We start from the raw sequence: 27,651 nt of genomic DNA on the forward strand, positions 1-27,651 counted from the left end.
ATATTCGACACTTGAGCCCATTACTGAAACCTGTATGATACTATTTCGAATCCAAAAAAAGCCAATAAAACCTCTCTGATCGATGGGCTTTCGATTCTCAGAGTAGAAGTTAGAATTATTTATGAAGCTTCTTTTTATTTTTCAGTTATTAAGATTTGGATTAAACCCATTCAAGTGACCAGTATAAAATAAGATTGATCGATTACAAGTTTGAAGGAAATATAACCACCTCCATATTGGTGATTTCCATCAGGAAGGAAGGAAGAGAGGGAGGAAGGGATGACAAGAAAGGGAGGAAGGGAGGGAAGGAGGAAGGAAGGAAGGAAGGAAGGTGAGGGAGAGAAGAAGGAAGGATTGTAGGATGGGGGTGGGAAGGAAAATGATAAAAAAAAATAGATGTGCTAACAGAACAGACACGAGAACAATTAAATAATTGTTGACTATTTTATTGCAACTACTCGGGTTTTAGATAAAATCCCATAACCACATTCAAAACACAATGGACGATACAGCGCCTTCATTTTATTCAGGAAATAAGGCTCTAAAACTCAGAAGAGAGTTACAAGAGACTCAGCAGCATATATTAATAATGATTATTCGATATTTTGGCTCTAAACATATAAATGTACGACGGGATTATGTCGAAAAAACACATCCTCACCCTCAACCTGACTGCTAATAACGGGCTCAAATAACCAGGCAGAGTCGAACAGAAGGGAATCGAGATAATAATCAATAAATAAAAAAAGGTCTGGTAGTACTTTGGATTTAAACCCGCACGATCCTTCTAAACAAATCACTCAAGAAAGCCATTATTTATTTATTAATAATTATTGTTGTTGTTGTTCTTCTTCTTATTATTATTATTATTACTACTATGATTTCGAGACCCCGAAAGGAGACAATTCTAAATAACAAGATGAGATTTTTACATTTAGGTATACAGGCAATACAAATAATAAAGAATATACCAGTAAAAAAAAGGAAAAGAAAAAAAAACCTTTAATAAAGAGCAATTTATTTAATGTTTTTAATAAAGAAAAAAAAAACAGAAAAAAAGAGCAAGTATAAAGCGGATGGTCCCTGGTAACATTCAAAAGAGGAGGAAGGTGGCATGGTGTGGAGTAGCTGTGTACACAAATAAAAAAAAAGAAGAAGATAAAAGGTTAGAAAGAAAAAGAAAGGAAGAACAAATTTACATCATGTTTTCTGTGTTTTTCTGCTTCCACTTGCTGTAAACTTCTTCAAAGTAAAAAAAAAAAAATAGCTGGAGACTAATTATGAATCTCACTTCATCAGTCTTGAGTTTGTAAAGTAACATCAGACTGCAAAGCTTATCCTCCCCCATCCGGGTGGAGAAACAAGCCGGCTGTTACAAAGTGCTGACGCCGGAGACTCCTTCCATACGTGTTCAATAAATGTCTCCGTATAGGAAGTGAACAGAGATGTTACATGCGTATATATCAGTAGACTTACACTGTGAAGTCCCTGTGATTGAGCTGCTACTATAGAAATGAAACCAAAAGACAAACTGGAACTGATCTGCTGTTATAGAAAACAACCCACGCCGTCAGAGCAGATCGTTCTGCAGCAACGACGTGCTTAATAAAGCTTCATAGCCCAAACCAGACCAGATCAGAGGCAACATCAGAAACATTAGGAAGTAACTCGTGTAACAACGCCGAAGATAAAATTCAAGTAAATACAAAAATCAAAAGTAAAAAAAAATTCCCTGCAGTCAGGACTTCAGTAACTAGTGCCAACGTGTGCCAGGAAAGGCACTGATAAGTACTGCGATTAAAATATTTGGATTCCCCACGTCGAGGACGTGTTTACTTTGTGTTCGAATTTTGATCTAAAGTTTATGAACATAACTTCGATTGTACATCAACATCAAACTGCACTCACTGGAGATATAAGTTAAATCTTTGCACGCAACAAAGCAGCAAATGTAACAGTTTCTATCTTCCGCAATGAAACGAACCCCAAATTATGCTTCATGGGATCAACATTACACAGCATCAATATTTCAAATTGGTTTCATCTAAAGAATTTGGGAACGACTGGTACATACGGACTAGCGATACTAGTTATATACATAATATAACGGTTTCTTTATTTTGCCTTTGGATCGATTTTCCGTCACGATAAAAACTGAACAATGAAGCCAACCATCACAGAAGAGGAAGTGTGTTAAAGACAGTGACTCCACACCCTGCCACCACCAACGAAAAGGACGTTACAATCGACAGCTGCTACACCTCACATGGAGGTTCAGAAAGGAACAAGGTAAAAAGAGTTTAAGAAAGAAATTTTGTTTTCTATATGTACGCGTGTGTGTGTGTGTTTGTTTGTTTGTTTAAAGGTCACACTTTAAAGCTGTTGATACACAAGGGCTTTATTCCACCGTCACTGACTTTGCCAAGTTCCTTGGGCAATCCACCTGCATTAAGAAAACAAATGGAAACATAAAATAATTAAGGTTGAACTCAAGAAATATCTGTAAATGGTTGGTGTGGCGGTTTGGAAAAACCCATCAGATGGTGATGTAGCTAAATTGTGGTTTTTAAAATAAATAAATAAATAAAATCCATTGCAAAAAATGGTGTCAGACGATTTATTTTTTCTGCCAGCGTTATAATTTGATCCGTCCTAATATCTTTGTAAAATTTATTTTACTAAGTTAATCTTTCTACACAGATCATGTAGCATAAGGAGCGAGTTTAACAAACACGGTAATGACGGTCACTGCTTAAAGATGTCCAAAACCTCATTAACTCCGTGTGATTTCCTCACATGGCGAATGTTAGTGTTTAAACTTGATCAGGTTTTATTTTTGCTTCGAACCAATGAACTAAATTTGATCAATTAAATTTTATTTAGTTAATAAATTGTGTTTGCGTGTTTTCTTACATCGTATCCTCTGAGCACAGCCAGGTGGAAAGACAGCAGCTGGAGCGGGATGACACTGAGGATCCCCTGCAGGCAGTCCACGCAGTGCGGCACTTTAATAGTGCGGCACGAGTTCTTTGCCGTCTCGTAGTCGTCCTTGTCGCAGATCACTATGGGACGACCCTGAAGGCACGACACCACACAATTTACACTCACGCAGGCAATCGAGCAAAGAAAAGGAGTCTTAATAAAAATGAGCACAAACCTTAAAAAAAGTATGAATAAATAAATGAAATAAAATTATGCTTTACAGAATGTCAATAATCTGTGCATCTTCACTTCATTACTTATCTGTTCATTTTCTTTCTTATCCTTCCTTCATTACTGAGCTGTTCATTTTCTCTCTTTTCATTTTCCTTCCTTTGTAACTTAGCTGTTTGTTTCCCCCCTTCTCTCTCTCTCTTTATGCCACATGCAAGCTGCAAGGAGTTATCTCTCTCTCTCTGTCTCTCTCTCTCATTTCTTTTCCCTTCTTTATGACTCAGCTGTTTTTCTCTCCATCTCTTTTCTTTCTTTATCTTCCTTCATTACTCAGCTGTTCATTCTCTCTATCTCTTTTCTTTTTTCCTTCCATCATTACTTAGCTCTTCACAGTCTCAGTCTCTCTCTCTCAGGAAAACAGTGAATGAAATATCTGTTGTAAGATCACTTCTACTCCTAGGGGTGTGTAAACTTTTGCACGTAACAGTGTAGATGTACTACATAACCGCCGATGTGTATTTTTTTAATTTTAGGATGTTTTTATATCCAAGTGTGGACCAACTGGATATAAATTTATTAATGTTGTTCTGTTTGTCTGTCTATCTTGACAATGATAGTAAAACAAGTGCATGTGTGTGTGTGTGTGTGTGTGTGTGTGTACGCATGTATATACAAACCTGTCTTGCCACCACTTGCTGCAGAGCGTTTTGGCACTTGACGTACGTGTGATCCCTCATGATGATCATTATAACAGGCATGAGTTTATCCACCAGAGCCAGAGGGCCATGCTTCAGCTCTCCTGCCAGGATCCCTTCCGAGTGCATGTAGGTGATCTCTTTAATTTTCTGAAACAAACGCACAGACACACACACACACACACACACACCAGGTGTTAGTGCAACACAAGCACAGTTAGGTTCAGGTCTACACTCACAGCCTAGTCTAGCTAACATGCGTATGCTATAAAAAATAAACCCTCTTACGGACAAGAACAGAAGCAATATGCGCTCTCTCAAAGCGAAGAGGAAAAAGAAATGTAAGTGAGATTCTTAACTGGCATTACGAACTATTTTTGCCCTTTTAAAAGGTTTGTTTAAACAAAGTCCCAGGCCGCATGAAACTAAGCACAGTTTCCAGCTCACTTTCAGAACCCAAACACACAGAAGGTTTAACAGGTCTGAATTGGTGTGTTGTGCAACTTTAAAAGGACAGCGATGTCACACAAGAGGAGAATCACGAGTTGTTTCTGGGCTGCAGGACGCATTTTTGTGGGATGATCTGCCTAATGAGTGCATGCACAGTGCTCTACTTCACTGCAGACTCTTCTCTGTGGTGTAACAAACACACTCAGCTGCATTTCTACATTAAAATAATAATAATAATAATACTAAAGTAACCTGCATGACTGACTCTTGATTGAAGGTCTGAGCTTCTCTCTATTCGTGTAACGTCACAACTGAAACTACTTATGTGCTGCACGTCATAACCTTGCTGTTTGGGAAAGTTTGCCAGGAGGGAATTAAGGAAGTCGTCGGTATTCTGGGTTAGCGTGAGAACGATAAGCCGATAGCTGGCTCATCGATGCTGAAGGAGTATGAAAGCTTTCATAAAGGAGAAGCGGATGTGTGGAGGATAAATGGTGAAAGGGAGAGGGAAATGAGGAAAAGCTGCAGTCTCGGTCTCACCAGCGCCCCTTCCAGGCAGGTGGCGTAGTGATAGCCTCGGCCCATGATGAGCACGCTCTTCTGCTGGTACAGCTCGGCGGCCAGCTTCTGGATCTCCTCATCCAGCCCCAGCACGTCCTTTATCAGGTCTACACAGAGAAAGTGAGAGGATTTAAAAAAAAAAAAAAAGTCTGTTGTTTTCAAATAGAATAAAGAACTAAACGAATGCATGAATAAATTAATGCATGAATCAACTGATCCAAAGAAAGTTCCATATAAATTTCATATATACACGTTTCTTTATTTATCCCTTGCGGGAATATAAAAGTCACCCCTGTGATAGAGAAAATGAAGACTGTATAAACACAGCAAATTAAAATGAAAAATTTAAATAAATCTTTCCAGGAAGACAGAGAGAAAACGACTGTGACGAGAAGAAGAGAAAACAAACTGAACAATAATAAACAGATGCAGAAGAATTTCTTAATAAAGAATAATATATGATTGTTCATGGGCAAATAAATAAATAAACAAACAAATAAATAAGATTAAAATACAATATGTTTGTGAGGACAGAGATGGAGAGAGAGAGAGAGAGAGAGAGAGAGATCATTACTATAGCAACCAATATACAGTATATATGCCAGCAAATGTGACTACATTTAAATTTAAACAAATAAATAAGATTTAATGTGGCACTTGCTCCTAAAAACCGTGTGAGGCTCGTTTTCCTGCTCCATTGGTGGAAACACAAAACCTCACACAATGGCACAAAAATAACACCAGCTGAAAATTCCCATGATCTCCTCATGAATTTTCCCTATTAGAAAGAATGAATGCTGCAACTTGCCAATGCCAATAACTAGGTAAAAATAATAATAATAATACTAATAATAAACTATGCTGCTTTTTTTTCTCATCCCTTTTGTCTAACGGTAATGTGGAATGTATGTGTACCCACTGAGCCACAAAGCCTGGATGATACTCAAACAATCAAGGCAATAGTGGTGCCATCAAGTGGTGCCAAAATAAACAAACTATAACAATAATAAAAAGCCAACAGGAAATATTTTGTTTGATGTCCTCTCTGTCTCACACACACACACACACACATTATTGACAGCGTCAGCAGTTTTGAGCCTAATGAGGAGGGGGAGCTACAGTGTAGGAGGGACACAGCACTGCCAACACATGTCTGACACAGAGAGAGAGAGAGAGAGAGAGAGTGTGCGCCCACGCAAGAGAGAGAGAGAGAGTGTGCATGCGCAAGAGAGAGAGAGAGAAAGATAGAGAGAGATAGAGATAAAGCGTGCGTGCACAAGAGAGAGAGAGGGCATTGAAGTCTTCCCATCAGTTACTTGTGGTCCAGTAGAGGATTCCAACAGTATTGGTCAGAGCCACACACACACACACACACACACACACACACACACACACACACACACACACACACACACACACACACACACACACACACACACACACACACACACACACACACCTCCCTGAGGACACATACAAGCATGAGGTCAGTCCTGATATCTCCATAACCAAAAGGAAATCGCTTGTTTTGCTCTTGTATTTTTTTTTATTACATTTTTCTGGAATAAAAGCCAAATGTCGTCAAATTCAATCATCACATAGTCATGGAATACAAAATCCATGGAGAAATGTAACTCTCATAAAAATCTAAACAACTGCATAGAAACACACACACACACACATGCTTGCCTGCACTCGAGTACAATATCACGACGCCCATGCTAAATGTTCTATATGCTATGTGCTATACTTTAAAGACAGCAGGCTGGGGTGATACATTTTCAATCAAATGTTAGAGTTTACAGGAAGTTGGTGGAGAAAAAACACAGTAGGACTGTGAAGTGAAGCCAACCTTCCTAATGGCATGTGAAAGACAAACAGCAGTTCACCAACAGCTGTAGTCAGGTTCAAGGAACTTATTTGTAAAGAAGATGGTTATTATACAGAGACATCCGCCAGGTCACACTCGTACACAAAGAGGGACAAAAAACAAAACTGTGGGCAGACAAACACTGTGACTTAACATGACATACGAGAAATGACTCTTGGTTTCAGGGCCCAACGAAGACTCTTGGCCTCAGGGATTAATGAAGACTCTTGGCCTCAGGGATTAATGAAGACTCTTGGCCTCAGGGATTAATGAAGACTCTTGGCCTCAGGGATTAATGAAGACCACTGGCTTGTTCATTAGACATTTACATCTACAAAAGTCTCTGTGAAAACGTCTATTGTTAAAGCACTACATGAGATCTTATGAGGTTGATTTTGAAAGGAAAATAATCTCATTTGTGCTGTACAAGTGATCAGCTACATATACACACTCCTGAGTAAGTAAGCACAAAGCTCAGGAGTGAGGTGGCTTACCCCTCTGGCTGACCTCTCACAAGCCTGCATGGATTCTGTACCAGTGGCTTTTGCTGATACCTTTTACTTTCCAAAAGTCAGCGTGATTCTGAAAACTTAAACATAAATCTCAAATACACCATGTTCAGAGAGAGAGAGAGAGAGAGAGAGAGAGAGAGAAAGAGAGAAAGAGAGAGAGAGAGAGAGAGAGAGAGAGAGAGAGAGAGAGAGAGCGCACAATATTTACCTGGCAGCACTCTGAGTCCCTGAATGATCTCTCTCCTCCGGGGCTGCATGGAGATTCTGTCAGAGCACATGAGCAGGGCGAACATGATGAGGGCCACAAACTGACTGGTGTACGCCTGCAAAACATACACACAAACTGAGTAAGTAAATATATTCACACACAACATGGTTCCTACATGCCTCCTGAACAAAAACAACACAAAGACATGCACACACAAAGACACACAGACAGAGAAACACTCACACACACAGACAGAGAAACACTCACACACACACTGAGAAACACGCGCGCACACAGACACACGCGCACACACAGACACACGCGCACACACAGACACACGCGCACACACAGACACACGCGCACACACAGACACACGCAATGACACTCACACAAAAAGAATCACACAATGACACACACACAGAGACCGTCACACACAGACACCCAAACACACAGACACACACCGTCACACACACGTTTAATACTGTATACAGTAAATTTGTATGAAGAGGTGGAAGTTGCTGATACCACTTTAACAGTTAAAAGGAAATCACACAGTACAAAATCCTCAAGACTTCCTTACAACAGAAAACTTAACAACACAACACTGAAATCTCCTCCCATAAATGTTCTCCATCCATCCATCCATGGCTCAATCCTACATGAAAGCGTCCTACACACTTCCTGAATTTCATTTACAATGACATGCCTGTAGATTTCCAGGAAAACATTTTTTATATATTACTCTCATGTTGAGATTCTTGACTGTGGAAATCAAACCTATAGTACAGATACAAGAAGAAATCAAGATGAAGCTTTTCCCCCCAAGACACCTTTGAACAGCTCTTCAAGCCCACAGAAAATACGACTTGGTCATCATCTTCCTCCTACTAATCTCCTCTTTATCTTTGGTCCTTGGAGCCCTTCCTTTGATCTCTCATGCAGAAACAGATATTTTTTACACTCTTTTGCCTTTTACAATAACAACTTGGCTACTGATTATAAACACAAATATGCCCAAAGGAAAGGAAAGGGAAAAACAAAACACTGCAGATGGTAAAATGGGTCAGGGAAAACTTTTTATAACAACAAATTTTCCCCTCACCAAATACGAGGAACCACGAAGGAACTCGTTTTACGCCACAACCCATGGAGAACAAGCATCAGCCTAGCTTTCACGACCTCAATCTGGCAACCCGATTAACTCCGAGTTCGGGGTGGGAGGATAAAGGAAGAACGGATGTATGAATTTATACTCTCACTGAAAGGGAGATGAGAAAGTCAGAGTGCTGTTTTGTATGCAATCCTCAGACCTCCAGCTGGAGGAGGCGGCACTTAAATGACAGATGACTCTTACGGATTTGTTGCTTTCACACCACTTGTGAGAAAGTCGCTGCCGTTTTAGAACTGAAAATTATCTTGGTATGTAATTATGTGGGATTCCTGATCAAAACTTTTATTCTAATCTGATTAAGGAACAGTTTCTCACTTTTCGTCAATATATATATTATTGACTGCACCTAACAGCTATAAAGTAAATGCTAGAATAATTTTGCAGGTATGTTTGACGACACAGAGAAAACAAACAAATGAATAAACAAACAAACAAACAAATCAATAAGTTTAATGTAAATCAACAGAGAACCTTAAATTTAAGACTTCTTCAGTTCCACGTGTTACATTTACTAAGTGCCTTTAATTCTCTGGCGTGGCCTCGTATCTGCTCTCTAACACGCGCTCGTTATACATATGAGCGCTTATAAAATGCTTCCCATGTGTGTATTAGGTGATTTCATATTCTGGCAGCTGCCCGACAGCTCGGGTCCTGAATAACCCTCCTTTTTTTTTTTTTTTTTTACAAGCACTGAGAACACCTTGCTCACACCAAAACACCTGTCATGCACCTTATACTTGCAATAACGAGGCCAACCGATAAATCCTCAGCGACCGTAATGTGCGTGAATAGAACCGGATCGTTAGAATACATTTTATACCCACTTTATTTTATGCCTGCTTCTTTATTAGTTCATATTAAACACACGCTTGTTTTTCAGAACTGGATTTGTTTTTATAAATCTGCCTCGGCTTCATCCTAGCATGCGTGTGCTTGAAGTGTATATATAAAGAGTGTGTGTGGATGTATGTCAGTGTGTCAACCTTGGTGCTAGCCACTCCGATTTCAGGCCCAGCGTTGATGTGGACGCCGCAGTCGGTCTCACGGGAGATGGAGCTGCCCACGGTGTTGGTGATGCCCACGGTGAGGGCACCGTTCTCCTTACAGTACCTCAGTGCCATCAGGCTGTCTGCTGTCTCACCTGAACAACAATCACCATAGGATCAGTTCTATTATTATCTTGTTACTATATACTAACTAGCTAGCGCGCATGTTAAAAGACATTTAACATATAAAATAAAAATAATATAAGGACTATTTATACTAATGTGTTCTGTAGAAGGAAATTTTATACATCGATTAGCTCTGAATGCATGAACATTTAACAGAGATCGTTTTTCACTTGCGGACAGCACTGGAGGGTCAAAATTGAGAATGAAAATAATATAAATATATAAACATACATAATACATCATAAAGTTAATATAGGATTGTACATGTTTCTAACCTGACTGGCTAATGAAGAAGCACACGTCGTCCCGGAAGACGGGTGTGTTGCGATCCAGGAAGTCACTGGCCAGTTCCACCATGACAGGCAGCTCAGTTAACTCCTCTAACACCTGACGGGTCTGAGAGAAAAAAATATATAAATAATATAAGTAAATAAAGGAATGAGTAATTTTGTATGACAAGACTGAATATGTATACATACGCGTGTGTGTATGTGTGTGTGTACTCACTGCTACTCCTGCATGATAGCTGGTTCCACATGCAATAAGGATGAGTCTCCGACATCTCTGGATCTCCTTAATGTGATCTTTCAATCCTCCTAATGTCACTACACACACACACACACACACACACACACGTGTAAAACCGTCTCAGTCTGATAACAATACTAGCAAATCCATCCTTTACTCTAACTCGCACCGTCTCACCTGTATTGTCATCGAAGTTCACTCTGCCTCTCATGGTGTTCACGACAGACTCCGGCTGCTCGAAGATCTCCTTCTGCATATAAGAGCTGAAATTACCTGCACACAGGTGTAAACAGAAAGGAACAGGTAAGCCTAAGAATTATTAAAAAATAATAATAAAAGAAAATGCTGACTAAAGAATGAATGTTTTTTTCTTTACTGTCAAAGATAACCCAATGTTATATTTCATTGAGAAGATGACAAGCACTGAAATAAACCTTGTTGCTTTATGAATATTGTCCTAGTTACCATTTCGGTGAATTTAACAATATGCCTTTCACTCTCGTTATTCGATAGCTTTAGGAAATAGCACTTGATCCAGCACATGGATCACTTACTATTAGAATTTGTGCGTGGGATTCAATACTGTAAATATTTCTGCCATTCTGAGCTTTCGAATGAAAAAAATAACAGCTCACTTTAAGTTAATTCATTATAATTAGAAAGAAAAACACGCTTTGTGATTAGCAGCATGTTTTATTACGAGATTTTACGCATTTATGGCAGAAAATATACATTTTTAGCATTGTGGCTAGATCAAACTTTCAGACAGGGGCTCAGGGGAATACTGATCAACATCTTTCTATTTATCACATAATATTTTATTTTACTCCTTGCGCACATCTCACAACACTGAATACTTGTAAAAGAACACTGATGAAGGATCCCCTTCAGTCCATATAAACTGGACTCACAACCTGGCAGTCACACCTGATCTCTGAGCCAAAATATGATCTCGGTCTTTAATTAGTTGCGTTTCTTTTTTCCTTTTGTGGAAGAACCTAAGGACTCCAAAACAGAACAATAACAATGTGTATGTAACCGATCTGGTTCGGTTGTGCTTTGGTTTTAAAGCCATTTGGACGAGACTGTTTAAGAGCTCGTATACTCAGGCATGAGATTTCTCCCAGCTGCTATCTGGCCTGCTTAAAGCAGAAGTGTGACACTGAGGCGTAATAAAGAGGTCCGTTTTCTGCTCATTAAGACGGATTTGACGAAGACGAGTGGAAAGAGTTCAGGGTGAGAAATGACAAGCGCAGCCACGGATATGTAGGTCATGATCGCTTCTGGTGATAGAGAGAGGGAAGGTTGAGGTGGAAAAAGTTTAGTGCTGCCCTCTGGTGGTAAAGAATTTTCTGTTTCACCTCAGACATTTAAATGACCGTCGCTGCATCTCTAACAGAAGGTAGTCAAACGGCATTGTGGGTAAAGCGGATCGCTTCACAAGGATCTTTTATGACCAGGGAGAAAGTAACAAATACTTATCACCGAAGGGGTGCAGACAGAAAGCACTCACTCACCCACTAACCACCTTATTTTGTCAGTTACACGGTAGATTTTTTTGTACATTGTACAGAAGTGCATAGAATACAATTTAGTGTTTTACTGAATGCACCGAATCTTGAAAATATCGGAAGAATAAAATAAGGTCGTCTCGTGATAAGAAAATAATCGACTCTGAGGCCATGTGATGCCAGCAGGAAGTGGATTATTTTCTAGTAACAGCACAAAAACATGAGTATGGATTAGTATTCTGGCCCCAAGTGCCTGCACTGGCGTGTCTCACCCTTCATGATCTGCTGCAGCTCCATCTGCAGGGTCTGGATGGCGCGAGCCGGATGATCTCCCACTCTCCGTTTGATCCGGTGGATGGACAGACGACCTTCAGACACGGCAGCGATGTCGCCGTCTTCCAGGAAGATGACTCGGTTCGTGTGCTCGATCACAGCACTGTCCCAGATACAAAAAAAAGAAGAACAAAATAACTTGTTGAAAAAAGATAAACAGGATGATGAAACACACATAAAAAAAACATCTGTTTCTAATATAATCTTGCCAAATATTTTCAACAAGTATAATGCAATTATCCAGCCAGTTTGGGAATAAAATATTTTTTATTGCACTTTTATCCTTCCGTCAACAACATCTCCTTCATATAAACCTAACGAATAAATGTTTGACCCAAAACAAGACCGCTCAGTGAAGAACCTGAGCTGCAGGTCGGAACAATACACTTTACAGAGAAATATCACAGATTTCTTTTTAAAAAGGTTTCTAAACCGAACGGAAGTGGCTCAGTTTAAATTTGTCTACATTTTTTTTTTATTTAATGATTAATAATTTATTATTTTCAAAGCTCACTTCAAATTAGTTTGGCATTTTTTTATTCAGTTTTAAATCCCTTTTTTTTATTCATAGACTTGAAATCATATTTATTTATAACTCAAACACTGGCAGTTGTCAGCACACCTACACAGCAAAATTCAGATCACAGAAAAGCATCAGAACATGAGATCGTATCTGCCACGTAAAATAAAGTACTCTTATTAATTCCCCTTAAGATTTTGCTCCCATCGGAGGGGGTTTTGTTTATTAAAGACTGAACCCCATAAAGTGGCTTTGGTACTGATATTACTTCTGCTTTCTGAACTATAAGATGAGCGGTGAGGTGGGTGAGACAGACCTGGCATCGGAGGCGTAGTAGAACTCTACAGCTTTTTCCTCCACTGGGAACAGGCAGGTGTCCTGGTCCATCCTGGGTAGAGAACCACTGCAGCTTTTCTTGTCCTTATTAGCTGAAGGAAAGAGAGTTATACATTAAAAATGTTTAAAACACACACACACACAAACACACACACACAATATACTCTTGTGACTTCATAATCAAAACAGAACAATAAAAATATATGTAGTTGTGTAAGGATAAATCATTTGAAGGTGAGCTGTTACAGGAAAATAATCAACAACAGGGCTGTGATGTGGTTCCACACACTGTAAAACACAGTTACTGTTCCTTCGATATTTGTGTGTTCTACGTTTTACTGCACTGCAAAATCCCAACTATTACGATTTCTATTAATTAAAAAAAGACTAAACATACTATTTATTCGTTTAGAGTTACATTTAAGGTTGTGAAACACCTACAAAACAAGTAATAAAACAATAATCTCCTTGTCACACAGTGCTAAAACTTCCCTGTGACAAATCTCTGACACTGGAGACACTCTCATTAACTATTATATATTTCTTTTTCTTAAATAACTGAAATCTCTTGCTTAAGGGGCATTCATCATGCACATCCCAGCATATTCACTGTTAATATTGAAAAGATAACCCTTGTAGATCAGATTAGAATCGGAACTGTTACCCATCACGATTGTGAATTTACACAGTGGTCGATTACAACTGAGGTGAATCTGAGACTAATATGTATTCCTTGCATGTGACGATCACCTGAGCGGTAGAGGATGGGAATGTGATCCGTCGAGAGCTTGTGGTCGCTCTTTACACCCATCAGCAGTGGACTTCCTCTCCTGTAGGGACACATGAAGGTATACGTTGCATTATCCCATGGCTCATTCCCTTCATGTGTGAACATCACCGACAGCATTACTGTAACATTATACTTGAATCGATCGTGAGCACATGTCAAGAAATTCTCTTCAGTAATATACCTTGTTCCAACAGCCTCTCCTGGATAGTGTATGCTCTTGAACACCAGGGCGAAAGCTCCCTCCTGATCACACACACACACACACACACAATATATAATTTAAAATGAACTCAAATGGGCGTACAAGCACACACGCGTACCTTGTTATTATAAAAGGTGAAAGTTTTGAACGCTCACCAGCTGCTGGGTGACCTGCTCCACGAGCGTGGCGAAGCTGACCTCATCGTTCTCGCGGTTGTCGTACATGTACTTCACCAGCTTAGCGATGGACTCGGTGTCTGTCTCTGACTCAAACTCATAACCTTTACTCTCCTGAGAGGGGACGGAGAGATAAGAACACTCGCAGACAAAAAGAAAAAACTCCATAATGTGCAAGTGTGTGCACATTTTCTATATATAATTGGCTTGTAAAGCTGAATGCAAAAGTTTTTACACCCTTAATTTGAAGCTAAACCTAATCAAATTTTACAGATTTGGGTTAATTGAAAAATTGTCATTTTCAAAGTGTTTCATGAACTAGTCAAAAAATTAGGCTGTGCTTCTCAGAACCCAGTCTGAGAAACATTTCCTTAGTTATCAAAAATCACAAGTATCAGAGGGGCTTTTTTACACAGACAGGCTTTTTTGGTCACTTCATGTGTTTTCTGTGATCAGATAGACCAGGTCTAAATACCCTCCGAAACGTTTTCGAGACGGATATAAATCCGATGGCTCAAACCCCTTCAGGAGGTGGTCTGGGACGCATTTCAGATGAAACTGGACAGGTGTAAATGCATGTAGTTGTTCAAGCCACATACGTCAGCGCTATACTCCTCCCAAACGGAAGTACATCACTCGCGAGTGATCTTTCACCCAGGTGTCTCGTCGGGTCATAAAACGCGCTGCTGTCGCCAGCAAAAATGCAGCAAACAGTAGACGCTATTTTTTGTAGCGTAACCGTCATAACGAGTTTTTTCATCTTCTTTTTTATCGCATTCTGAAAACCGCGTGTTCCATTTCAATTACCCCGGAAATGAGGTAAAATATATTTGCGTTTTGGGCGGGAGTAGAAAGATCAGATCAATATCCGATTCGCCGAGAGGCGTTATGTGGCCTAATGTAAATGGAACAGTTTTAACAAATCAGATAGCAATCGGATCAGAGACAACACATGAAGTGACCGGGTGTAAAAAGGACCTTAATGTTGCAAATGTTTGTGTTAATATGTTATGGACTTTTACTCCAGTTGCCTTATAGGGCATTTTACAGTTTGGATTTTTTGTAGTATTAGTACTGGTCTTCTTGTGTACCTTAATTAGACTTAATTTTATTTATTAGTTTTTCTGATTCTTATTCATGAGACTGCTCGCAGCTCGAGTTTTAACTTTGGAAAAACTGCTGTAAATTACAGCTCAGGTGAACATACAGGTCGTGTTATAAAAGAGGCACGTTCACAATAAAGAAATAAGTCCGAGCTTGTGAACAGGTCACTATCTTGAGCTTGCTATGAAAAAGCAGGCCATGTTGTAAATGTCATTATTTGACATTTGCACTCAGATGTAAGATGATTTGATGTTCATGTGAAATGATGACTTACCAGGAACTTCTTCAGGTCTTTGTAGTTGGTGATGATTCCATTATGAATGACAATAAACTCTGTTGGGAAGAGAATTTCAGCAATTTTATATTCTGTGATATTTCAGAAATCAAATAAAGTTCCTATTTATTCCACACTCCCGTTTATTCCTTCAACTGCATGCGCACATGAATTCGTTGTATGAGAAGTAACAGAATGGAAGAATGTTGTTTTGTGTCAAGCAATTATGTTATAGCGTTTAGGAAAATCAGTACAAAAGGGGGAAAAAACAGCATAGACGACACCATAAGCAGAGATTGTTATTCTTGTTAGTGAAAAAATACAAAGAGCGTGTTATGATTATGTGATACTTTATGATGAGCTGCATAGCATTCTGTCTAATTGGACTAAACACTAAACAACAAATCTAATCATTATTAAAATCTAATCATTACAATTATTATTATTAAAGTTACTGGCAGCGAGTTAGTTACCAGTTAGGACTCAGTAGTAGTGTTGTTCTGGTTACAGAGTACACAACATGCATGCCTTTTTTTTCATATCAGTAAAAGACTATTGCTTTTTTGTAGAAAGAAATAAAAAAATAGAATGTTTGTAGAATGCTTAGGAAGGCTTTTAGTTAACGTTTAGTAATTCGCAGTGACCCACCGTTGTTTTTGTCTGATCTATGTGGGTGGCTGTTGACAGGACTGGGAACTCCATGTGTGGCCCAGCGTGTGTGTGCAATACCAAGGTGGACATCAAACTCGACATCTAGATCGATGTCCTTCTGCTCTGTAAGAGGCACAGACACACACACAAAGTTAATCTCAGGCTATAAACTAAAATCATAACATCTAGATTTCACTCTGATTTGAAAACCATCATCTCACTGTGGATCTCCTCATCCAGGACCTTCACTTTGCCTCTCTGTTTGATCAGATGGATGGACTTAGCATTGCTCTCCCAGTCTTTAGTGTTTCCTCCATCGATGCCCACACCTGCAGCCCAAACAATAAAATAACACACACACACATACACACCTCAGTATATGTGCAACATCAGGGCTCGACTCCACTTGAACGTTTACAAAGGTTCAATTCCATTCCTGTGTTCCTGCTTCAGGTGATGCGTCTGTTTACCTGCTGAGTCGTAGCCACGGTACTCCAGCCGCTGTAGACCTTTGAGCAGGATCTCGAGGATCTCACGGCGAGTACGAGGCACGTGATAATTTAGGTACGCAAATATTCCTATCGAGAGAGGGAGAATGTAGAGCTAATAAATAGATCTGAACACAAACCAACTTTGTTTTTATTAGATTTGTCAAACGTCTTTACCTAATAGAAAGCAGCATTACAAGGCCACGATATGAGACACATATAATATTCAATTTGAACACATTTCTGTTCTGAAATGATACAGATCCTACTGCTGCAATATAAAAACACTGAAATATACCAAAAGTAAGATTTATAATATACTGTTCGCTTATTATTAACATGCCTTTTTAATCAGAAACGACAACATTATTACTATACAGAAATATTGTTTTGGTGGTAGAGTGCACTTTAATTAATTAATATAAAGATCAAGTTAATTTCATCACAACTCCTCCTGCTTTTTGACATCTGTTTTTACTGTACTGATCAGAATCCATTCATCATGTATATACCCCCGGTTCATCCCTCTGGAATTTTTTACGCCTTTGCCGACAAAAACTGTGACAGAAATGTTTTTGTGTGAGTGTGACTTACATCAAGCACAGCACACTGGAGTTGATTCAAAAGCCATGTTTTAAACTGCAGTCAAGCCAGAAATGACAGAAGCCAGAGTGCACATATATATACAATGCATTAAGTTAGCACCCTTCATATGGTTATGTTAAAGATCTGTGGTTTGAAACTGGTGAGCAGTAGTGTATGCGTGTTTTATGTACGTGTCTCATTGCTTCCCTCTGATGAAAGGTTAAGAAAACATGCGTCAAATTCATTAAGTTCTCGTTCAACTTCATGCTTTGGATGCTACCGTCTTTGTCTGAAGGTCCGTGCAACATTCACCAGCGAAGAAGCCTTCGAACTAAACAAGAAAACAGGTCTAAATCTAAACCGAGTCTATCAGCAATAGATTGTGCTGAAGGTCTTGCTGTGTCAAGATAGAAGACGACCTCTGGCACACCACTTCCAGAATCAGACTTCCGGTTTGGTGCCTTAAACAAAAAACCCACATGCTCGGGGGTAATGTAAGCCTAATAATAGAAAGAGCAGAGATAATCTATCAGCTCTGTCTGACAGACAATGACGCAGAGACAAAAATAAGAGAAAACTGGTTTCTCTCCAGTTTCTCCTTCTTTTGTCATTGTTGAGGAGTGTGAAACTAAAATCACATGCTTTCTTAAAGTAAAAGTATTTAAATCAATCTTAAAGTTTAGGACAATACCATATAGCTTATTATAAAATAGATCATAAATATTCATTTTGAAAAAAATGAGGTGAGAAAAAGCATCAGATTTTGTTAAAGAGAAAGATTTTAGCAGAAACATACACGTATTGTTATTTGTGTTTTTTTAAATGTACATTTTATACAGCTTGTCAGCAGACAATCTGACTGCTGGAAATGTTTTCTTTTTTATGTCATGCTTCTAATGCCAACAGCACCTTAGGCCAAGGTTTGGTTTTTAAAAGACAACACATCTTATCCTTACAGACCGAGTCATGTCTACACTCTTAAATGTTTGTCTTGCACCCACAGACAAAATGACTAAAGCTGCCTGTGTTCTAATACAGTTCTGCCTTAGAAGATTAATACACGAGGTTTAATGTAATAATAGCAATTATAGAAAGGCTTGCACTGGTTTTGTTCAATTAAGAAAGTTGCAAGGATTTTCTGGTAATGATAGAAACTGGATGATTTGGAGCTGATAGCATGTTTATGACCAAGTGCAAGAAATGCAGAAGTTTTAAAATATGTTATCCAGAAAGAAAGGGAAAAAAATGCTACAACAAATGTTTTCATTTGGTCCAGAGCTGTAGTTAAACCCTGTGACACATTCCACCACTCGAAGCACTACGTACATCGACCGAGACGATCCTGCTTACATTTTTTTGAGCAAATAATAGCTTTATGTGCAATGCCAGGACAGAAAACGACAGCTTTTTTTTTTGTCATATTAGAAAATTATTAGTATTATTAGGATTAGGATAAGACTCTAACTCGACTGTTCTGCTTTAATCTGGATTAAAAAATAAATGTCAAGTTTTCTTTCATTTTACAAAATGAAATAACACAAAGTAGAAATGCAGACAAACTGGCTTGCCAATAGGGACATGGCTCTGCCTATGTAAATATCTAAACAGAAGCAGCATTCAGTTGAGCTGAACACTACACCCACTACACTCTGATGAGCATGTATGACGGGTACACAAGGCTTTGCTTTGTATAAGCTTCGGAAAAAGCACGAATCGAATCAGCAGACATTAACACAACTGAAGGCTGTGGAATTAAAACACGTGTGTGGAACGATAAAAAGCACTCTTCAGTATCCATCTATTTACCAATAACGCGCTGACGTCGCTGCTGCTTCGCTGTACAATACATGAACGAGTGATATCTTTATATTCTGTGATATCGTTTTAGGAAAATTAACATGTACAAAAAATATTGCAGCATTCTTTATAAATGAAATTCACGCATCGTCAAACAATTAAAAAAAAATCTAAAGAAGATGGGTAAGGTGTATTAATAATTTAACAGATAAAGGTTCGGACAGCTGAAAGGATTAACAGCGCTCCTCTGCCAACTAATCAAGAACTGTATATATCCAAATTGAGAATACGAGCTCAGAAAATCGCTCTGGATCATTCATAAGACCAATTTCTTACACCAGGCAATCTACCTTATGAACAATTAAATAATGTGCAATAATCCTATGTTTATTTTTTAACCACCTCCATCTTAATACATCGCTGCATTTCATTGTATTCTACTCTATCATCTATAGCACAACTGTACATACAATTTATTTATTTTTGTCTATTTGTATTTACATATGTGTATTTATATATTTTTTATGTTGGCTTGAAAGAGCCAACACAATAAATTAATAAATACTTATTAATATTCAGAATATTTATTAATATGTATTAATAAATACTAAATAATATTTATGCATATTTCTTTAATATTCTCATCTTATTTATTATTGTCTCTGTTGTTGTTGTTGTTGTCTCTGTGTACTGAAAGCATATGACACATTTGGCAATAAATATCTTTCTGATTCTGATTCTGAATTATGCAAGAAAGAGCTCAGATTTTTCACATTATCAAGTCACATATCATCCTTTGTCCTGAGAATAAAACCAGTCACACTGTTATTCATAAATTCCACTAAAGTAACGATTTGGGACAAGAACATCGTGATCGAGTCACATCCCTGCTTGATTAATGAATGAATTAGTGAATGAATGCGGCTGCATTACAAACTTCTCATTAGTCCCTAGTTAGGCAACCTACAAGGAGTCGAATGTTGGTGAACCGACACCTTCTTTAGTGCACTCTAAAGCCAGAATCAGTGAGTCATTTGGGATCAAACCTTATAACGAAATTTGTGTTGAAGATTGAGAGGCAAACCTAAAGATGTCGATTCGATTGAGAAACTTTATATAATGATAATAATAATAATAATAATAATAATAATACATTTATAATAAATGGATCCGTTTTGTAAAACAGCCAAAAGTGTTAAAAAAAATAATAAAAAAATAACGTTTAATATATTATGTCTTTTTTACTCTATGTATCAGAGCTTTTTATTTATTTATTTATTTATTTATTTTATTTATAACTCTTCAAAATGTCAATAAATGACAGAAATATTTTGATATTTATATAATTATCTACCCTGATGCGCTCGCGCAGCGTTTACGGTTAGTTAACGTACAATGCTAACATGCTAACGCGTCTCCATCCAAGGTTGGAATTTTTACAGCAACCGATATAAGAAATGATTCCATTCGAACCTACATATTACACGACGTAACTGTGTAATTCCGTAATGTAAATAATTAAGTTTTACTCCGCTACTCACCACACATGTCTGAGGCACGGTGTCAAACTAATGTTTAGTTTGCTTCTGCGACTGTATCTGTCTGAGGCAGAAAAACGTCCCGCCCCCTGACGGATCCTATTAGCTGAGAGCGACGGCGTTTCCGCGTCTGATTGGTCGAATTCGCTGTCACTCGCGCTCGCTGCCAACGGAGGCAGTTCAGACGTGGCAGCAGGATGCGTCCATGATGTCGGCCAACACCTGAATTGCTGTAAGAAAATGTAGCCATGCATCGGTGTCCTCATGAAATACGACAAGTTCCGTGTACACAGTGGGACACACCTGAAGATTACATTATAACCATAGTGCAAATGTAATCGTGCAAATGGATTGATTACACGTCCATACATACATACATACATAATATATATAATATATATAACATACACACACACACACACACATATACACACACACGTACATACATACACACACATACATAAAAGTAATAGCGATAGAAAAGTAATAACAACAAACTTCATACAGTATCTGATTTTGGTGCATGTGGCTCAAAAGCCCTATAGGAGAAGTAGCAATTAATATATTTTTGTTTAAGAATAAGAAAAACAGCATATTAGCTCTTTCAAGCCAACATAATTACAGCTTCATATCCTCTGGGATATCTTTCTATCATCTAGAAAGCACATCTGTATCCTGATTCTTTGCCAATCTTGTCTTAGCAAAGATGTCCAAGCTCTGGTATATGAGTTGTAGGCTTTGTCAGTGTGCAGGCATTTTTGTATCTTCCCGCAGGTCCTCGTCGTCCTGTTTAATCCAAGTTGAACAGGTTTTCTTCTAAGACGGAAAAGAATACGTTTCCATTCGGCTTGTACTCAAGACCGATCAGTTTCCCAGTCCTAGGACAAAAAGCATTCTCCAGAACATGATGCTACCATTACCGTCCTGCACTATAGGGATATGCTTGAATTTATGCCTTGTATCTGCAGGCGTGTGGCTTTGAAGTACAACATATTTGTTTGGATTTTGAGTTTTAAATGGCTAGCATCATAATGGTGTACACTTATTATACAAGGTTTGTGAAGCCCAAAGCTTTTTTTAGCCCAATTGTTTCATTTGAATCGTGTTGGTCTAGATTACAGAACAGACTAAAAACAACAATAGTGCTTGGTGTTTGTTAGGGGGGAAAAAAGTACATTTTTAAACATGTAACCTTGGTCAGGTTTACATTCATACACACACCTTTGGGGAAAAACACACCAAGACCCTTTATTTTTTTTTTGGGTGGGGGGGTGGTGTGTCATGGTGGTTTAAGGAAACTGAAGTTGCTATAAATATAACAAATGCATGATGCAGTCAGGATCTAAGTGCTATACAGTCAAATTGGTTTTACAGTATAGTGCAATAAAAACAACAAGGTATTGAAGCACTGTGTACTTTGATTCGGGACAAAACCATACCGAGTGTACGATGCGCCATCATCTTTACTGTAACCATTTCCGACATTTCCCTAACATAATAACGTCCCATAACATTTCCAAGAGTTTGCTAAGATCGTCTTCATCCTCCTCGGGTGTTTTTTTTTTTGAGATGTAGGAGGCAGGAGTGTCCAGATCCTGTGTCCTAGCTCTCATTGCTGGGTATGTTATTCCACACCCACATCTTCTTCCTTCACCTGAGAGAGAGTGACAAGATCAGGATGATATCACGCTGTGGGCACAACTGATGATGCATATAATCGAATAGAATACTTATATTTTCATTGTATAGCTGTACAAAGGAATTAAGGCGCTCTTACACACACAAATGTAAATAGATATAAACCGATATAGATGTACACAGATGGTGCAAAATGCAAATACGATATAACTACTATATACAGAATGTGCAGAAAAGGGTGAGTGCATTATAATATATAATTATAATAAATTATATTAAAATAAATATAAAGAGAAGACAGTTAAAGGTGGTTGCTGTAACCAGTTCCTCAGAATGTGCCTATAATACATTACATTCCACAGAAAATCTACTGTTTTTCTGCTATTTTATTTTATTTTTTTTTACAAAAATGCTGGGACTGGAGACTCCTTCACCGGCACATAAACGATAAACATCTTCACGCAGAAAAATTTACCATATCAGGAACAAACAGACAAACATGTTTTCGCTTATGCGCACGTCTTACACGCAAGTCCGTGTCTGAGATGTTTCTATGAAAACGATAATGAAAATACGCCATAAATAAAGTTTGTTTATATCATCTAGGGTGTGACAAGTATTCTTGGCATGATGGGTCTGTATTAGATGAAATGTTGTCTAACAAGAGAGATGGTTTCTTTTTTGGTCACCTGTTCTACTCCCTCCACCTCAGGGACATAAAACTGCAGCATGTTCTGGATGCCGTTCTTCAGCGTGACGATGGAACTGGGGCAGCTGGTACACGAGCCTTGGAGCTGCAGCTTAACGATGCCGTCCTCAAAACCCCGATAGAGCACGTCGCCGCCGTCCTCCTGCACCGTGGGCCTGGGAGAAGGACAGCAGAATCCACATTCTTATAAGAAATGCTCAGCAAAACAGATCAGATAAGATTATAAATGGCACGAGAGGAAGAAACGGCACCTGATCCGTGTGTCGAGCAGTTCTTTGATCATGGCCACGACCTCGTCGTCGTCCTCTGAGGGCGCTAGAGCAAAATGTGAGGGAAGAAAAAAAAAACAGTTGCATGTTTCCCTTTAGTTCTTAGACATTTTAGACAATAACTACAGCATGAAAATCGTAGTCACGTGCGACCGTACCGGTGTCTGTACGTGGAACGGTGTCTTCATTAATGACAGGAATGCCGGACGTGAAGAAGTCCATAATGGTGGCAAAGACGTCCGGTTTAATCAACTTCCACTCTGTGTGTGAATCAGACTGTCAACGAAAGAGAAAGCTCTACTGTTATTTATATGTAGTGTTTCATTAACAGATTAAATAATAACATTAATATTAATATTAATAATAATATATGCCCCTGTACCTTTGTGATGGTTATGAAGTCTGGGCCTAAGAAGACGCTTCTGACGCCATCGATTCTGAAGAGCTGCCTGTAAAAAAGCAACACAAAGCAGAGTTTCGATCCAAGATCGAGAATAAACAAATATTTATCACAGTCAGGAACACAATAGGCTGATTACGTCAATTTAAATAAACAGAATCCTCACACACACATCAACTGTATTACAAACACCGGTACATTCTTGCAATTGTTTAATAAGCCAATCACATGGCAGAAGCATAAATATGTGCAGATACAAGTCAAGAGATTCAGCTAATGTTCACATCCGACATTAGATTAAAGAAAACGTCTGAAATCTGTGGCACGAAACAATCACTAGAATTCAAAAAATGCTGTGGAAGATAATGGTGATATAATGCAAGCTTCCTTATCTTCCTTCAGTGGAAAGATGTTACTCCGAGACAGAATACTAAAGAAGTCACCTGGCCAGTGGAGAGCAGTAGGCATCTCTAGGAGCAACAAAGTCCATAGTGCCCGATTCTAACACCACCCGCCCTGGGAGAAACTTCAGGCTGTTTGGGTTTGGAGTGTCCTGAGTCTGAATAAACATGTTTCTCACTAAATAGAAAGAAAAATGAAATTCTTACCTCATAAGTCTAAAGTTAGTGTAAGATAACCCAAGCACAGCGGTTCGAAATACTCACCAAACGTGGCTGTAGGACACCGCGGCAATGTCCTCATGTTGAAGGAAAGCTTACCGAGTGCAGATCCATGGTGATGTCTACACGCTAGGGTTCTTCTAGAGATCAAGAAATACAACTTTAGCTAATGTGTCTCTCTCTCTACCAGGAGATTCAGAACGTAAACACAAGCGGTGACACGTTACATGATGTGTTATTAGATTAGATTCGACTTTATTGTCATTACGCATGTACAAGTACAAGGCAATGAAATGCCGTTTGGCATCTAATCAGAAGTGCAATAAGCAGCAAGTGCAATATGTACAGTATTTAAAGTATGAACAGGATAATAATATACAGATGAATATGCAGGTATGGATATACAAAATATACAGGTTGGGTGCTATAGACATGAAATATACACTGTGTTATATGTTATATTGAAAAATATAACAAAATTATGTAAGAATTATAAGCAGTCTTTTAAACAATTCAGAAATTTGCCTAAACCATAGCGCTCTTCAGGCCTGATTTAAGAGCAGCTCTGACTGTAATGTCAGCTGAAACTTCAAATTAGAATCAGAATCAGAAAGAGCTTTATTGCCGAGAGGATGCTTGCGCATACAAGGAATTTGTTTTAGTGTCATATGCTTCCAGGACACAGAGACAAACAAGATGACAATGCAAAAAAATACACATGAAAAATAAATAAAGAAATAAATTGGAAAAGAAATAAATTGTATGTAGAGTTGTGCTATAGATGGTAGAATGGAATAGAATAGAATGAGATGCAGGGATGTACTTATACTTGGTAAGATGTAATTACTATATCGTTTATAAAGTAACAGCTCATTTCCTTCAAGGGAGGCGCCACATAATCAGAGTCGAATAGCATGTGTTTTCTGTAAGGAAATGTTTATTTAACAGGTATGGAAGGAGTCTCATACGTTTTCTGATACGAGAAGCTCTTCAGGACAGAGGAGTTTCTCTGTAACATGAAAACTTTTGCCTTTTGTCTAACTGGTGCTTGATGATGCATACTTGCTATACTTTGTAGCCATGTTTGACATGATGGACTATAACAATAAATCCTGACATGTAAACAAACCCTTACAAATTATTCTGTTACACGTTCATTGTTGCTGATAACAGGAGCTGACTTGTGGATGTTTAGACATCCACAAGAACATTAAATCGACCTAGAAACAGATGAAAGTTCAGTCCCAAGTTAAAATGAATAACTGGTTGAAATATTTGTTGTATAAAAAGAATTGGAATAGTAGATCTGTATCATCGCGCCATCTATTATCTCCTATCGTATAACAGCACGTCGCCAAGTGTTTCATTTCTTGCACATGCAAAAGCTGATAGTTTTTCTCTCTATCATTCACCTCCTTACGACTGATAGAGGAGCTTTCCAGTTCCATATAGTCGATTTTATAGGTGTTGTTATTTAGATTTAAATAATAAAAATAATAATAATAACAATAACAACAACAACAATAATAAAAATAATAATAATAACAATAACAACAACAACAACAACAATAATAAAAATAATAAAAATAATAACAATAATAATAATACCAATAAAAATACGTATAATAACAATAATTATAAAAATAATAACGATAACAATAACAACAACAATAGCACTAATAATAATAATAGCAATAATAATAACAATAAAAAATACTTATAATAACAACAATAACAGCAATAAAAATAATAACAATAATAAAAAATAAAAATAATAATAACAATAATAATATATCTAATAATAATAATAATAATAATAGTAATAATGATATTATTATTATTAATAATAGTAATAATAACAATAATAATGAATAACACTAATCTTTATAAACCTTCACTGCGTCACTCAGACCTTGTCAGTGACACTGAGAGGCTGTAAATTATTTACGAAAGTAAATTAGTATTTATTTATTTATTTATTTACTTTATTCACATAAGTGTATAAAAATACTGCATCGGAAACTTTTACATTATACATCTAGCACTTACGTTCCTGTGACTAGGGCACAGAAATTCCATATAACTCCTGCACGCCTGTACGCCGCCATGTTAGTAAGGGTCAAAAGATGCGTCACTTCCTTCATCAGTCTGCGTGTCAAAACGCACACTTCCGGTTTAACCGTCACAGGCGCTAGATGGTGCGCGAGACTCTGTGCTGAATGAAGTGAGTCAAGCTAAACGGCTAAATCACCAGAAATGTTACACAAACAGCTCCAATAATAACAATAAATGCCAAAAAAATAAATAAAAAACAAACAAACAAGACACAATCCCCACAGAATTTATATTTAGTCATTCAGCCAAAAGATTTAAAAAAAAAACTTTCAAAGTGTGTTGAGTTTTTTTTTATTAGTCTTCAGTGCTAATGTTGCTAGCTACCATTTTTAGCATAATATAAATTTACTTATTAGTTCAATAAGCTATATTCAAACTACTTTATCACTTTCTCCTCAGTTTGTAGCAGTACATAAGAAAAAAAGAAACTTTTACGTTTACTGTATTTCACTTTTTTTTTTTTTTTTTTTTTTTTTTTTTACCCTTCATCATAAATGTATTGGTCATTTCTGGTACGTTTGGTGTCTGATGTTTGCATTGTTACACAATATTGGCAAAAGATTTGGGATACGATGCCATCTCGTTGAATTCAGGCGTTCCGGTCACTTTCACGGCCTGCACAGGATTCTGACCTCAACTCGATAGAACATTCTTCATGCCAGGGATCGACCGTGATCAGTATAAAGTGCTTACTGAAGATGGACGTATGAGTAAATCAATTATGAATTCTAAATTATTACTTATTATTAACAGGGCTCTCAAGTTTTGAAGACAGGCAAGCGTAACATCTCCAACCCCAGTATTTGTTTAATTTACATTTATTAATTTATGTGTGTGTGTGTGTGTGAGAGAGAGAGAGAGAGAGAGAGAGAGAGAGAGAGAGAGAGAGAGAGAGAGAGAGAGATAGAGAGACTGATTATGACTGGTGTTGTTTATTGTAAGTGTTTGTTGCCTTTTTGGACTCCTTTATCATTTGTAATGTTGCTCCCATTTAAAACAGTTTGGCTCAAGCCCAGACATTTTTAGTGTCATGATTGAGGACAATGTCCCGTCCAGAGACAAGCTGTTTCGTGTTGAGGTTTTGTTCAAACTGACCATCAAAAATACCCTCTCTAATGAATGTTTTTTTTTTTAAATTGGTTGTTGCATTAAATCTTACCCAGATAGTGCTATTTTCTGATTGGCTATTGTGTAATTTCTTTTTTTTGATTGGCTGATAAGTGTCAGGCTCGACTAAGAACTCCAGGGGAGATGTGCTTGATCGTGCGGTGCGGA

The 27,651-nt window shown here is 38.0% G+C and overlaps 2 protein-coding genes across 3 annotated transcripts; both read right to left on the minus strand.

The window, feature by feature from the left end:
- Positions 1-430: 430 nt before the first annotated feature.
- Positions 431-20,785, minus strand: gfpt1 (glutamine--fructose-6-phosphate transaminase 1). The gene is made up of 19 exons (XM_027151334.2): positions 20,629-20,785; positions 16,688-16,795; positions 16,439-16,546; positions 16,215-16,340; positions 15,567-15,625; positions 14,168-14,302; positions 13,992-14,053; positions 13,771-13,850; positions 13,001-13,112; positions 12,104-12,267; positions 10,498-10,593; positions 10,300-10,397; positions 10,068-10,188; positions 9,604-9,761; positions 7,450-7,564; positions 4,839-4,966; positions 3,831-3,998; positions 2,914-3,075; positions 431-2,443 (listed from the first exon to the last, which is right to left on the minus strand). The coding sequence occupies exons 1-19, from the start codon at positions 20,633-20,635 to the stop codon at positions 2,399-2,401; spliced, it is 2,052 nt and encodes a 683-aa protein (XP_027007135.1). The 5' UTR covers positions 20,636-20,785; the 3' UTR covers positions 431-2,398.
- A 1,407-nt stretch (positions 20,786-22,192) lies between these two features.
- nfu1 (NFU1 iron-sulfur cluster scaffold homolog (S. cerevisiae)) lies at positions 22,193-26,464 on the minus strand. Of its 2 annotated transcripts, none has more exons than XM_027151335.2 (8): positions 26,311-26,464; positions 24,307-24,401; positions 24,085-24,220; positions 23,624-23,690; positions 23,400-23,517; positions 23,224-23,287; positions 22,953-23,127; positions 22,193-22,279 (listed from the first exon to the last, which is right to left on the minus strand). In XM_027151335.2, exons 1-8 carry the CDS (start codon positions 26,403-26,405, stop codon positions 22,250-22,252), a joined length of 780 nt encoding a protein of 259 aa, XP_027007136.1. In that variant the 5' UTR covers positions 26,406-26,464; the 3' UTR covers positions 22,193-22,249. The 2 variants fall into 2 exon arrangements, with proteins under 2 accessions (XP_027007136.1, XP_027007137.1); XM_027151336.2 differs by having other exon boundaries at positions 24,307-24,398; positions 26,311-26,419.
- Positions 26,465-27,651: the final 1,187 nt, after the last annotated feature.

Source organism: Tachysurus fulvidraco, chromosome 14 (genome assembly GCF_022655615.1).
Source record: "Tachysurus fulvidraco isolate hzauxx_2018 chromosome 14, HZAU_PFXX_2.0, whole genome shotgun sequence".
Classification (NCBI taxonomy): domain Eukaryota; kingdom Metazoa; phylum Chordata; class Actinopteri; order Siluriformes; family Bagridae; genus Tachysurus; species Tachysurus fulvidraco.